This window comes from Aspergillus puulaauensis, chromosome 2 (genome assembly GCF_016861865.1).
Source record: "Aspergillus puulaauensis MK2 DNA, chromosome 2, nearly complete sequence".
Lineage (NCBI taxonomy): Eukaryota > Fungi > Ascomycota > Eurotiomycetes > Eurotiales > Aspergillaceae > Aspergillus > Aspergillus puulaauensis.
In genome coordinates, this window is record NC_054858.1 from 4,044,107 (window position 1) to 4,058,164 (window position 14,058).

A 14,058-nucleotide genomic window follows, 5' to 3' on the forward strand; every position below is an offset into this window, starting at 1 on the left:
AGGACACCAGTTTTATTCTTTCACCTTCACCTCGCCCCTCGACCGTTTCATCCTTTTATTTGTTTATTTCAATGACAAACATAACGATACACGACTGTTGGCCAGCTTTAGCCAGACTTAGCCATATACATGCATAGAACAGCTTGCCGTTTCCTTCGCCAGGATATATGATATCGACTAGCTTTTTTCATGACTGTCTGACAATTTAGCGGTGTGTTTATTTATTTTTTGCGGGCTATCGGCGTACATATTGATTTACCAGCGTCTGGATTATACTTTGGAATGGATATCACAAGCCGCCAAAGCGTTTTTGCATTCGTGTACACTCCACGTCTTCCACTGGTTCTCACCCGGACACCGTTCTACCTCTCAAGGGTATCTAACTAAGTTCGACATGACTGGGCGGCCTCAGGGTTACCCGGGAGTTACGAATGAATTGCTCGAATGAGGACCGGACGGAGACAAATATCTTTTCCTCTTGATTCTATTCATTCTTATTTCTGTATTTGGAATTTCTTGAGCTTTTGATTTAATTGTTTTCTGTTGCATTTGCGGGTTCAACCAAATGACTGGACGAGGGGCGGCAATTGTGTTACGATTACTGATGATACGACTGACATGTTTACGAACCGGAATGTCTTTTTAATGTTTGATGATATTTGATCATTTGCTTTCTCTTTCTTGGTCAGCGGGGCTGCCACTATTGGGTGGCCTTGTTTTCTGTTTTTTTGAGCGTTCTTACCTTCGTGCTGCACCCCTGCCTTCGCCGAGGTCGTCACATCTCCTTTGTTTGTGTCACCATATACTCTTGGACAGGGTCGTCTTTTGCTCTTTTCATTTGCACTCAGATCTGATCGATCTCGCTTGGACTGGTCTGGATTGCACCAAATTATCGGCCTCAAACTCAGACTCTTGACTTTAGATCTGGGGTGAAGCGATTTGCTACTTTTTCCCCCCTTCCACTCTTTGAAGCAACCACACCGAACCCCTTTCCTTTGTCAACCCGTGTGTGATAGCTTCATTTTTACATTCTTGGACCTAGCCTGTACTGTATATATTGACAAACAACATAACGTCGAAGATCCACTTGGATGTCTCTTCCATCCTGTTCCCACAAAACAACCAGCGTCTCTCCATCTCTCGTAGGCTCAGATGTAAGCAGTGATCACGAGGCCCGGCTCATCCCCGAACTCCCTCTTACAACATACGAAGCACTCACAGAAACCAAGGGCGAATCTCCTTCTACCTCCCGACCGCAGCGGCCTCCGCAACCACCAACCCACCGTCCTCCCCCCCCACCAGAAAAAACAAACATGTTCAACGAACGCCAGAGAAGCACGTAAGCCTAACAACGGGGATTACGAGTCATTCGCAAACGGCAAACGGCACCGACAAAGCCTGACTAGAATCCAGAAGAGACATGATCTCCAAGCCAAGGCAGCGTGACGAACTATGGAGAACTGCCGCATCCCTAGTCCGTACCTTAGGCAGCCCAGGCTTAGGTATCAACAATCAACATTATTTACGTACATCCCCGTCCCGTCTCCCTGGTAAAACTGGGCTTCTGAGTGGATGTAATGCTGCACCGATCATCTATCTACATACGGGGAACCTGAAGAGAGGGGCTGACCTGATGTTGAGTTGGACTGCAGGAGGACGGACTATGCGGGATGGATCCATGATATCCGCTGTCCTTCCCAAGGTGGGATTGCGTTACTGCGACGACTAAGGGAGAAGAACGTGGGCTATGTGGGGAGAGGAGAGCCTCCAACTTGACGGGGGTGTTCCTCTCACGAACTGGTCCATTTGAATCCATGACACCATTCGTCCTGGTTGGAGCGCTCTCATTTAACTACTCGACTGCGCGAAGGTTTTTTGAGTGCGGGTGGGCACGGCGCTTGATGGGCTAACAGAGAAGAACAAAAAATACGATGAGAGAACTCAGTAGTAGTGTGTATTATTTCCTTCCGTTTCATTATTATTATTCGTACGACACGGGGGAAAGACTTTCATCCGGACACCCCGAGAGGGATATACTGGCGAATGGGCAGGACAAATAGCAAGGAGAGGACATATTATCTTGCATGACATGGTAAATAAGAGCTATAGAGCTGAGACGAAAATCAAAGGTCTGGATCAGCCAAGAGATTGGGTTCCCAAATCAAGATGAGGCTTCGATACTTGCGTTGGGTCACGAACCTAAAGGGAAGATTTACACTTCTTCTCCACAGCGAAATGAACGTTGCGCCAGATGACAACAGGATTGGACCACCCGAGAAAGAGAATTAATTCAACCTGGGGTGTCAACCAGACCGCAAGGACGATAGTGGATTGGCTTGCAAGAGACAGTGCTGGGCACCAGGATTCAAGAACTATTTTGTTTTTGGGGCCGCCGTATGCGGCTGCAGCGCGATGATGCGACTATGCATTTTCAGCCCCAGAGTCAGACCCAGCATTTGACCCATGTTCAGAACGGTTGCACGGCTCGGACTGCGGGGGCTGTGATAGGGCTATGCCGAAGCGCCTCGATACTCGCAGTTTTACAAGGCTGAGCCATCTAGCAGGGAGAATGGTGAATGGTGGGGTTATTTCGGGTTGTATTTGTCTTTCCAAATCCTAGAATAATTAATATTGATGTCAGCCTTGACCCAGCTTGCGAGTAAATCATTCCGAGGAAGCGGGAAGAGGGGAAGGTGAGTATGGTGTTGTGGTTGGTTAAGTGCTGACGCCAGAGCTGCATGGCGCAGTTGCAGAAGGTGCCACGAGAGCCTATCAACTGAGCTGCAGCCGCTGCTCCCCAGACATTTCCGAAGCAGTGATACATGCAGGTGATTGCAGCAACCGAGGATAGAGTAATGCCCATATCCAAGTCGTCACATTTATTTTGGGTTTCGCAGAATAAATAGACGAGGAAAATGAGAGACCTGGTTCGACATACCAAGAATTTCCCACAATCTTGTTTCCTTGTCCCTCAGCCAATCGGTAGTATTTAGCGGCCGCAAACTTAAGCAAGAACAAGATTAGTCAAAGACAGGGCTGGCGGGTCGGGCGAGTGTTCAACGATGCCAGAAGGGTGAAGCGATGATCCAGGCATTGATGCCCAAGAGGAATATGAGAACTGCCCACGGAATTACGAACAGGGAGCTATGCAGCCAGCCACTTACTTTGTCTTTCTTGCCTCCGAATCCCTCGAGATAGCACCAGGCAATTTCATTCATGGCATCTGCATCGCCCAGGTTGGCAGCTGTTTCAAAGTACTGCCGTGCCGCTGCTGGGTCCTTCTTGACACCCCAGCCGTTGCGAAAGCAGTTTCCCAATTCGAAAATAGCTAGGATAAGCTCGCCCTTAGCGGCGCCGCCTTTCTTGAGGCCTGCCGCGAGAGCTTCGGCCTCGATCGACGCTGAGTTTGACGCTGCAGCCGAAAGATATATTATCGCCTTTTCGAGGTCTGGGGTGCAGCCCCAGCCATGCCTGTAGGCCAGTACCAGATTAGATTATCCATTTCGCCTGTGGACAATGTAGAGAGCGTAGCTCCAGCGACAACTCTTACCTCAACGCAAGGCCGTAAAGCACCTGGCTAAGCGCATTATTGGCACCATTCGGGTCCGCTAGTCGGCCAAACATGCTTGTTGACAGCTCCAAATCTGTTGATAAACAAATGGTAAGCTCAATTCCATCACTAGTACGGCTTTCAACGATTAGGTCACTCTCTTACCACCAGCTTCATGCAGTCGGATGGCTTCTTGGATATTAACCTAGATCACTGTTAAATCACTGGCAACAACCAGTATGGCAGCTTTAATCCAGATTGTCAGCTTACATCGCCTTGCGGATCGTTGATCCGACTATGGCTGGAACTCCGAGACTGAGGTCGTATACTGTCCGAACCAAGGCCTATTGAGGGAGCAGGCGAATGACCAGGTGATGATCCAGGTTGCGGGCTATGCTGCGCAAGGAAAGTTGCTCGCTTCTCCCATTGAGCTTCCCGATCCTGCTCGTCGCAAATATTGGGTTCTATCTGCGGAAGGTCCGATGGAATGTTGGCGGAAGCCGAGGAACCTCGCCGATCACGACGCAACAAATGCGACAACCGTCTTTCTCCCCGCGGGCGTGTCGGCGATGCTAATTCCCCCGATTCAGAGGGAGACCTCGAGCGATGGAATGGATTCAGCGATTTCCGATGCGAGGAGGAAGAGGATGGCCGCGCTGAGGCTAGATAGCTTTCATCATCCTGGTGGCTTGGTGGGATGATGATATCCTGAGTGGTGGTGTCCGAGCGGACGAATCTGATCTCAGGTACGGAGTTTTCATGAGTGTCTATCGTGCTTGTGGCATATTGATTGTCGGAGCTGTTAAGCCTGTCTTTCTTGTGGAGGATATCGCGCAACGGCATCGCTGTATTGAGAGTCGATGATTGCGCGGGGTTGTTTATTGCGGCGGAAGTGCGGGGACTCGAATCGAAGGGTTGGCGGGACGGCTTGAAGCGAAAGTGGTTTCGGAAAAGAACACAAGCAGAGCTTGAGGTATTGAATGTTAATATACAGTATTCTGTTCCCCTGTGACGCTGTCTTTGCCACGATTTAGTTGCAGTGGTAGTAGCCTGGTAGGACAGGAACAAAGCCGCTGGAACGGGGCTGTGTCAGCACATTGCGGTCGATGAATATATTAATAGTAAGACATGGTCTGGGCTGGAAGTTCCTATCCGTTCGTTATTCACTCCTTTTCCCATGGTTCCAGATGGATTAGCCGCCCAGTAACCGAGTCTTCCATGTGCTTGCAAGATTGAAATCTGCTATCAACAGACTTCCAGGTCTGTTTCGTTTATCGCACTGTTTTCTGATCATAGTTCTTGGCTCTGCGCTTCCAATGTGATGATAGTAGAAGATTTGGAGATGCGTAAATGCGAAGGGACTGGAAAGTCGAATGGTAGATGTGAATTGGCGAAGCCTGTCTGAGAAGCGGTAAAGATGTTGAGCAAATTCACAAAGTCATGCAGGGTAAGCATCGAGACCGGCCTGACAAGGAGATTTTTGAACAATTAAAAATGTAAATGCAAAAGGACTGGTTATCTAGCAGCGAAATAAAATAAACATCGCTTTTGACTATGGCTCAGAAAACGGTGGTCTACATTACAAAGAACCTTACGAGACACATGTGGCATACAGAACCCCAAACTAACTCGACAGGTACAAGATTCGTAGAAACTTGTAGATCAAGATGGTATTGATATGTCTAATTTAGCACAGAAACAGGTCTTAATTTGTACATGAGTTGATGGCAGCAACGCCATCAAGCAAACTCCATTTACTGGGCCTTGGAGGACATGATGCCTGCAGAAAGAACAGTTAGCCATGTAAAAATTGATGCCTCCGAAATTTTTAACTTACGCTCAACGTCAGAAACGCTCTGGCTGAGGATCTGCTGAAGAGTCTTGGGGTTCTCGAGCTCCTTCTGGATCTTGCCAATGACGCTCTCAGCGAGTTCACGCTGCTGGCGCTGCTTGACCTGACCCTCGTAGCGAACCCACGAGTCAAGGACCTGCTTGGCCTCAGTTGCAAGAGCGGTACGCTGCTCAAGTTCGTAGGCCTGAGCCTCAAGCTGGGCGGTTTCCTTTATGAAACGTTAGCTATACTATCCCCAGATATAGCAACGAGCATCAATGTGCTCCGGTGGTGGTAGAAGTACCTTGGAAACAGCAAAGAGTTGCTTGGTGAGGTCAACAACACCAGAGAGCTCTTTAACGTTGTCCATGCGCTGCTGAACGGCGTTGGTGTGGTCGGCACGGGCAGCGTTCAGGATGTCCTTGTGCTTCTGAACCTGACCCTCAGCCCACTCGCGGTAAGCAGGGCCACCGTACTTGGCAACAGCGGTGAAAACGCTGAGCAAACAGAAGGCGGCAACGGTTTCCTCGTTCATCACGTAGAGCTCGTTGCTGATGGCGGCGACAGAAAGACCGGCGGTGGCAGAGAGGATGGCGGTCTTGGAGACCAGCGAGTTTCCGGGGATGGCATCGAGGATAGACTGAGCCTTCTGCTTGGGGTCTTCGGTAGGGACGTTGGAAGCAGAGCGAGTTGCGGAGAGGTTGGCCGTGATGGCAGCGACGTTGCGCGAAGGAAGGGTCGGCCGCAGCCGGGTGACGCCTGCTGGGAGTCAGCAACTGTTAACATGTGGTGGGAGCGGTTGTCGAGAATTGTTAGTTTCGTACCAATGGCGCTCTTAGCCAAACGCGAAGCCATTGTTGTGATAGTCGGACCTTGACAGGATGTGATGGGTGAACGGAATTGAGGAGAACTGAAGTCGGGATGGCGGCTTCAACGGGAGGACACTAGTCCCAATACGGAAATAGTGCGGTCACCGGAAAAACCGCTAACCGAGAAATGCCCGAAAAATTATAGAACCAAGACAAGGGAAAATACCAGTGGGAGCATATTTGCACTTCATTGCGTCGAGATTGCGATTTCCGCCAAGCAGTAAAAATGCCTGCAATTACCGATAAGCCAGTCGCCTCCAAAAAGCGAAAGAGCTCCAAGGAAAATGGTGTTCCGACCTCGAAGCGTCGTGCCGTCGCAGAAATTGAGAGCGCAGAGTCGATGGCGAAGATCCAGCAACTAGAAGATCAAATATCCGAGTCCAGGAAACACTACAATAACATCGTGACGCTTATATCGATGCTCAGCGATGGAGAATCAGAGTCGAATCCGAATTTGGCCGTGGCAGTGTCGCTTTGTCGAGTTTTCAGCAGATTGATTGCTGGTGGAAATTTGACAGAGCCGGAACGCGCCGCAGAGAATGAAAAGATCGTTGTGGCATGGCTTAGGGAACGCTGCCGGGAATATCAGAGACTGCTGGATTCTATTATGCGCAAGGGTGACGCTTCATCCCAGGTTAGTTGTTTGCTCGTCGGACGGTATTTTTTTCACTCGCTAACCGTGTTAGATTACTGCCTTGACCCTAGCTATGCGCATCCTCAACGAACGTGCTACACATATCCCCGGTGATGATACCCAGGCCTGGACGTCTGGTATATTCCGCAACATTTTTGAAGCCATAATTGAGGGTAGAGATGGGCAGGCCTTGCGGTCAGAATTCCTCGAAAAGTTTCTAAAGGTCTATGAAGATGTCAAGTACTATACATTCATGCAAGTTGCGTACGTTTCCCCCACAATATCTATGCAGATGTCTTTAGCGCTTGGTCTGGTACTAATATTTCGGAATAGTGAATATGCAGCCACGGCAAGGAGCACTGAGATTCTCGAAATCCTAGTCACAATCCTGTCAACATGCGACAACGTTCCCGGTCCTGATTACAAGTTCTTGTCCTTCTACAGTAAGGCTAGCAAAGAAAACAAGAAGGTCGTCTCAATCAACTCCCACAAGAAACGCGCTCAAGACGCATGGCTAGCCGTCCTTCGAAACAATCTCTCCCAACCTCTACGCAAGACCCTCCTCCGCATCATGGTTCACCACATTGAGCCGTGGTTCAATCGCCCAGAACTCCTCATGGATTTCCTCACAGATTCCTATAATGGCGGTGGCGCCACATCACTCCTCGCCCTCTCCGGTCTCTTCTACCTGATTCAAGAAAAGAACCTAGACTACCCACAATTCTACCCAAAACTATACTCCCTTCTCGACGCCGAGCTCCTCCACTCAAAGCATCGATCACGCTTTTTCCGTCTCCTAAACACTTTCCTCACCTCAACCCATCTTCCCGCAACCCTTGTCGCAAGCTTCATTAAGCGCCTCTCCCGATTGTCCCTCAACGCACCCCCAGCTGCCATCGTCGCCATCGTCCCATTCATTTATAACCTCTTCAAGAACCACCCCACCTGCACGTTCATGCTCCACCGCGCAATCCGCGACAAGGAACTACAAGCCGAAATAGAAGCAGAAGGCATGGAGGACCCGTTTGACCCAGAGGAGCCGGACCCAGACCGCACCGGCGCGCTCGACAGTTGTTTGTGGGAAATCGAGACCCTCCAGTCCCACTATCATCCAAACGTAGCATCCATTGCTCGCATTATATCCGAACAGTTCACGAAGCATAGTTACAATCTGGAGGATTTCCTGGATTACACCTACCAGGGTATGGTACAGGCGGAGTTAGGGACGGGAGAAAAGCCGCTGAAGAAGATCCCTGTCGTGGAATACCAAATACCGAAACGAATATTCACTGATCGCCTGTTAGAGGAGGATGGCGGTGTGGATACGGCTCAGGGTAGTCTTCTGCGGACTTTGTGGGATTTCTCATAACTTGATGTCGTGCTTCTCCCCGGCTTTAAAATTTTCGAGTACATAATAGAAAGTCTTCAGAGTCAGTGTCAAGAAACGATTGATTCGTATAATATTCTATCTAACCAATATCTCTGCCGTTTTAACGACCCAGACAAACAAATCTATCTATTGTACCAAAGATGCAAACTCCAACGCCCGCTTGATGTTATACTTGCAATACTGGGCGTATTTCATCACATAGAGGGACCCCGCCCATTATCCACCCATCCCACAGAGTCCGTCCAGCGGGGATTGGAACTATACGTGGTCAAAGGCATGGAAGTGCTATCCGAAACTGCGGATTCGCGCCATTGTCGGTAGAGGTATGGAGAAACTGCAACCAGTCCAACAGGTTGGTCAAGGAAAGGTTGAGACCACGTTCTTTCGGTTTGCTCCGCTCTCTCGTCTCCTGGGTGGTAATCTCCAAAGACGTCCAAGGCAAATACACCCCGTTTCATGTCGTCGAAGAGCTCATCACCGACTTTGACTGGAATCGCCTCGATATTGGCGCGCATTTTTTGGAGGATATGTTGAGCTTTTCTGCGTCTTCGTCGCCGCCGTATACCAACTTCGTCTTCCATTCTCTCGAGAATATGGAGAATCTCCTTCTCAGACGAAGCGCTGGCGATGGCAAGCTCTGTCTTCTGCGCAAGCTGGTGGAGGTCAAAGGACACAGCACGAAACAATGCATCAACTTTGTATAATGCCGCCATGACTCGGGACGACAAGACATTCGCGAATGACCGATCATATAGTCGCTCCCAAAATGCCATCCAATGACATAATCCGCTGCGAGATTTGCGCAGTCTTGTCAACTCGAGGGACGCAATTACTTGGCGGCATGTATCGAGGGTGTGCAGCGCCTCAAGTCGGGTCATTTCTAACGACTCTCGAGTATCTGTTATATTTGGGACAGATATGTATGGCTCTGGGTCAGGCTCTGGGTCCAGGTCTAAAGAACGATAATAGCGCCGTTGCGATCCGCGACTCGACGTGGTTGCTGAGTGCGCTCGAACAGTTTCGACCTTTCGCTCAGACGAAGACTCCCCAGTCTTCGCTAAAACTGCTGATCCATCCGAACGCATACTAAAATCGTACTAATGGTGTAATTGTGTTACAGAAGGAAGAAAAGTTCGGGAGGGTAAAGGAGGACCGGGGGTTGGGTATATCGAAAGCTATGCGGGCGATATAGATAAAACGAGTGTAGGTCTTAACGAGTGGCGTTTGTAAAGCGGATTATATCATTTGTAGGTAGAAATAGAATGATAGTCTCACCGATTTGGGGAGGTGAATGGGTGCATGGTAGCATCAGCGAGCAATTGCAAGTTGAATAGATGGATGAAGATAAGGAGCAAAGAGTTACAAAGGAAGGAGCGAGGGTCGCAATTGAAGAAAAATGTCCAAATCCAGAAGGAGCCGGAAATGGTTCGGCGGTTGTAACACTACCGGTGGCCTGGTATGGTGAGGTTCACTTCACTTCCGCTTCCGGTAGTATTCCCAAAGCCGCGGCGAAGAGCCAACATCCTCCCCATTCAGAGTAAGAACTGGCATAATTAAGAAAATATACGGAGTAAAATCCACACTCTTGGTTATGGAATGCGCCGGTAATCATCTTGGCTGTTTGCCAGGAGAAACATTCCCGAGTAGTCCATAGTTACCATCCAGACGTGTTGGTTTGTTGACAGGAATGTTATGTCTCCCGAAGATTTCTCCTTCATTTTTCCCATAATGCACGTAAATAAGAGGATGATAACACGCTCTGCAAGTGTTTTCTCTCCTATCGTCTCACCTATTATTCGACAATTCGGCCCTTAAGTCCACGGTAGGGTAAGTATCAAGGAACCAGGCGCGAGGCCGTCTATAGTTCTTTCCCCAGCATCCTGGAACCCCTAGATATCGTTCTTGCCTTGGAATAACGCGCTTTGCTGCATTTTCAGCAGTTCTAGAGGCAATTCTTCGATTTGGCCCCTTTGCTCTGCTCCCAAGATCATTCCAGCATCGTCACCAGAACTCGACTTACTTCTATCTCTCTAGTTAAAGGGTTTACTTTGCAACCTTTATTCCCTTCTTACCGACCCAGTACATTTCGAAATGTATTTCCTGAAGCCTCTTATCGCGACCTGGGCGTGTTTGGCCCAAGTCAGTTTGGCAGGTGTGGCGTTCACGAAGTGGCCAACTACCGCGTACACTGGAAAGCCATCCACAGTGTATTATCAGGGCGACCCGGACTCTGTATGAAGTGCAATAACCCTTCAGGATTGAAAGTGACTTGTGCTAACAAATCTCCTCCTTCAGCCCGCAACAATTACCCTGCGGCATGGACCTTCTGGCAACCTCAAGACCCTCAAAGTCCTCACCACGCAGGCAGAAGGAGGCTCGTACACATGGGTCCCTGACGAAGATCTCCCTGCTGGCCCCAACTATGCATTGCAGATCGAACAAGATGGCAGTATCAATTACACCGGTCTTCTGAAGATTGCGAATCGACCCGATCAGAAACCTGCGCGGCCGTCAGCTTCCCAGAACACACCCCTTCCATCTGACAGCAACACTCCTCTCAGTGGTGGGAAAACCGTTCAAAAAGGCAACAATGGCTATCTCCCTATTCTTAACGGCTCAAGCACCGATACCACCATTACTTCAAACAAAGGTGCAACAACCGAATCCAACGATGGTGCCACTTCCAGATACATTTCCCCCGAGATGATGCTGGCTGCGTTGGCCGCCACCGTCTATTTTGCTGCTTGAAAGTCGAAAGTTACCCAACATTCACACTGTTTTATATTCATTGCGAGGTTTTTTGTAGGACAAGCAGTTTGAGGTTGGCAAATGGCGGTGGTAAAGTGCCTGTGGCTACCATCGTGTATATACTGAAATGGAAGTGGAGCTATTTATATGTGGTTCCAGGCCGGGTCTGGCAAGGCATAGAATTGTCACTGCTTTTCAGGGATTTTGTATTGGCTCCGTTTCATTGGACTCATTCGGTCGCTCTGCTTTCTTGCTCTTGAGTCTTTACCCATCTGTACGGTTCTTTGCTTTTCTGCGTATGTTTCTTAAGTTGCTCCTCTCGCGCTTACCAAAAGCAAAGGGTTGGAGGACTTCACTTTATCCTCATTAATTCAGGCTTATCAAGGAAAATGAATTTAATACTTCATGACTGCATGGTTCCCGGAAATTTGAACCCAGTCAGTACCATGGCGTGTGGAGGGCTGGCCCTGGCTTTCATTGTTTTTGGGTCAGAAGCCCTGGTCTGCTTTGTTATTAGCGCCCGTCTACTAACCTCAGCCCCATACACATCCATTATTCTTCAGGCTGTTCAATGTGATTGGAGTGGCTATATTTATTTCAAGATTATTCAGATTTGTTACTGCACTCAGCTGCAGGCTATTATAGCCGCCGCACTGGCCAGTTTCCTCTTTCTTTCCCCCTCAACCCTTAACTCCCCTTTCCCTCTCTCACCAGCATTATTGTTTTTGTATATAATTTCTCGGTATTGCATAGATTCCGGCTATTTCCATCTATTTTTTGTATGGATTTAGCCTTAGATTATTGGTTCTCAGCTGCGAGAGTAAGTTATCCTGTTCAGCCATCTTTCTGTCTTTCCCACCGCAATTTGATGTCTCGGCAGGATTAGCCAATGCACTCTAAGCGTGATGCTAATAACATCATCCTGACAGTAAAACCAAAATAATCATAATTCTCCTACCGCAGATCCGCTTTTGTCAGGCCCTGCTGTCTCACTTTTGGTATGATTTCAATTTCCCTTGCGCCCATAGTGTTACATTCCATGTTTCCGCTGTCGTCCAGCCCTTCGTCTCATACCGAGAACCTTTTGTGTCGGAGGAGCCGGAGTTACTGGCGCGCGACCACTACGTGTACCTCGCTATCACCAGCAAGGCACCTAGTCCCTGATTCTGCATACTATCTCCCTGTCTTACCCTCACTTTTGTTGCGCCAAATCGACGGGCCCATTATCCTCTTTCCCATTCTTGATCTTCGCCGCATTCCCCGTAATGCCGAGCATAACCCGTTTTGGCCGGGCGAAAAAGTCACCTAAGCCAGACCTCGAGAATGCTAACTCCGCTACCCGGGTGCTAGCCCCATCAGAACCGTTTCAAGCTCCCCGTATCAGCTTGCTCCATGTCGAAACAGAGTTGAACATGTCACAGTACAATGGTTTGTTCGAGGGGGAGTCTCCAGACCGACAAAAGGGCTCTGGAGCCTCGGAGAATACAATGGGTTGGTCAAACCCCATTACTTTCCCGTTCAGTTCAAAATAGCAACTCGCTCATTTATGTCTTTATGTTGCCGCAGACACGATTAGTCCGCCGCCGAGCTATAGTAACGGGTCTCCCAATCCTACGAACGGTGACGCGACTGCAACGGAATGGTCCTCCGCTGTCGGGCATGCGGCTACTGGGAAATCAGGGCGTGTCATACACAATTTACAGGAGGACATTGCGCGCTTGACCCGTGAATGTGGTGTTTATCGCTCTCGCGCGGAGGAAACTCAACGGATAAACGAAGCTTTCAAGACGCAGGTGCAGAATATGACCGATCGCCTCCAGAACCTCGAACACGCGAACGAAATCAGCCTACATTCACTCTCAAGGAAGGAGAAAAAGATCGAGGAGCTGCGCGCCGAGCTTCAGCGTGAAAGAGATCGACGACAGCAAGCGGACAATGAGAAAGCCAGGTTTCAAGGGTTGATGGATGAAGCACAGGACGATTTCCATCGGAAATGTGCCGAATTACAGGAAATCGCACTTCACCACCAAACTCAATATGACGTTCTGGCAAAATCTGGGCAGCGCGAACGTGCAGACCAACAGCGCAGGCTGAAAGGCATACGGGACGAATTCGTTGCATTGAGAGAAAAACAGGACCAGGCGAACTCGGAGATAGGGAAGTTGGATACTATTACGGCACAAAAGAATCGAGAAATCGAAGCCGCGCAAAAGGATTTCCAGACTTTATTCACGCAATATGAGGAATACAGGCGAGCCCACGATGAGGAAGTGAGGGGTTTGATTGAGCGAGGCCAGCAGGGCGAAGCGAGGTTCAACGCAACCCTCGCATCCTTGAAAGAAACCGAAGGGCATATGAAATGGGTCTTACAGGTCAAACGCGAGGTCGACGGCGCCGAATGATCCATTGTACCACTCCATAAGTACACGAATGCCCCGAAGCGTCTTAACCAAACGGAGCTTTGTATAGCCAAGGACCCGGTATGAACTTGGCGTCTGGTATGTTGCAATTCACGCTGCTAATCTAGCGTCAGCGAAGCATTTAAATGACGATTTTGATTCTCCCGTCGCAACGCCCGGTGAGATTACTGTATATTAACAACGGTTTACCGTGTCTCTCTTCGTTTCATTTCCTGCGGATATCTGGCATGGCTTGGAGTTCGGGATTTCTTGATACCCTGGGAAATTAGTATAGACAAAGGGTGTTTCTTTGTTGCTGTTCAGGGATAGGTGCACTCATCACAAACGCATTTAGAGCTTAATAGACATCCTATAATACTTGACATTGTTGCATAGCCAGTCCCCGCTTTATGAGCTGTTTTTTTTTTGGGGGGGGGGGGGCGGGGGATTGCAACTGATGCGGCCATGCAGTTCTTATTCACAAACAGTGTGAAGATGAAAGTGAGTGACTGGTGCTTCCGGATTGCAATCCCCTGTATTTGCTTATTGCTTCTTTTTCTAGGCCGCGGTAGGATGCATATATTGTGTGTTTGCTTTGCCGTCCTCCATCAGGCTCTTCTTCCACTCATCCAAAACC

General features: G+C 49.1%; 6 protein-coding genes across 6 annotated transcripts; 3 read left to right on the plus strand and 3 right to left on the minus strand.

The window, feature by feature from the left end:
• Nucleotides 1–2,585: 2,585 nt before the first annotated feature.
• On the minus strand, nt 2,586–4,393 carry APUU_21673A (tetratricopeptide repeat protein; the record flags this gene model as incomplete). Its single annotated transcript, XM_041700451.1, has 6 exons — nt 2,586–2,616; nt 2,939–3,003; nt 3,165–3,471; nt 3,551–3,644; nt 3,716–3,755; nt 3,821–4,393. The coding sequence occupies 6 exons, from the start codon at nt 4,391–4,393 to the stop codon at nt 2,586–2,588; spliced, it is 1,110 nt and encodes a 369-aa protein (XP_041553435.1).
• Nucleotides 4,394–5,304: 911 nt separating this feature from the next.
• On the minus strand, nt 5,305–6,236 carry atp4 (F1F0 ATP synthase subunit 4; the record flags this gene model as incomplete). Its single annotated transcript, XM_041700453.1, has 4 exons — nt 5,305–5,330; nt 5,388–5,610; nt 5,686–6,140; nt 6,206–6,236. The coding sequence occupies 4 exons, from the start codon at nt 6,234–6,236 to the stop codon at nt 5,305–5,307; spliced, it is 735 nt and encodes a 244-aa protein (XP_041553436.1).
• A 240-nt stretch (nt 6,237–6,476) lies between these two features.
• noc4 (ribosome biosynthesis protein NOC4) lies at nt 6,477–8,253 on the plus strand (the record flags this gene model as incomplete). The annotated part of the gene is made up of 3 exons (XM_041700454.1): nt 6,477–6,884; nt 6,937–7,148; nt 7,218–8,253. 3 exons carry the CDS (start codon nt 6,477–6,479, stop codon nt 8,251–8,253), a joined length of 1,656 nt encoding a protein of 551 aa, XP_041553437.1.
• Nucleotides 8,254–8,468: 215 nt separating this feature from the next.
• APUU_21676A (uncharacterized protein) lies at nt 8,469–9,359 on the minus strand (the record flags this gene model as incomplete). The annotated part of the gene is made up of 1 exon (XM_041700455.1): nt 8,469–9,359. One exon carries the CDS (start codon nt 9,357–9,359, stop codon nt 8,469–8,471), a length of 891 nt encoding a protein of 296 aa, XP_041553438.1.
• A 1,006-nt stretch (nt 9,360–10,365) lies between these two features.
• Nucleotides 10,366–11,022, plus strand: APUU_21677S (GPI anchored serine-threonine rich family protein; the record flags this gene model as incomplete). The annotated part of the gene is made up of 2 exons (XM_041700456.1): nt 10,366–10,506; nt 10,570–11,022. 2 exons carry the CDS (start codon nt 10,366–10,368, stop codon nt 11,020–11,022), a joined length of 594 nt encoding a protein of 197 aa, XP_041553439.1.
• Nucleotides 11,023–12,287: 1,265 nt separating this feature from the next.
• Nucleotides 12,288–13,424, plus strand: APUU_21678S (uncharacterized protein; the record flags this gene model as incomplete). Its single annotated transcript, XM_041700457.1, has 2 exons — nt 12,288–12,513; nt 12,589–13,424. The coding sequence occupies 2 exons, from the start codon at nt 12,288–12,290 to the stop codon at nt 13,422–13,424; spliced, it is 1,062 nt and encodes a 353-aa protein (XP_041553440.1).
• Between the last annotated feature and the right edge of the window lie 634 nt (nt 13,425–14,058).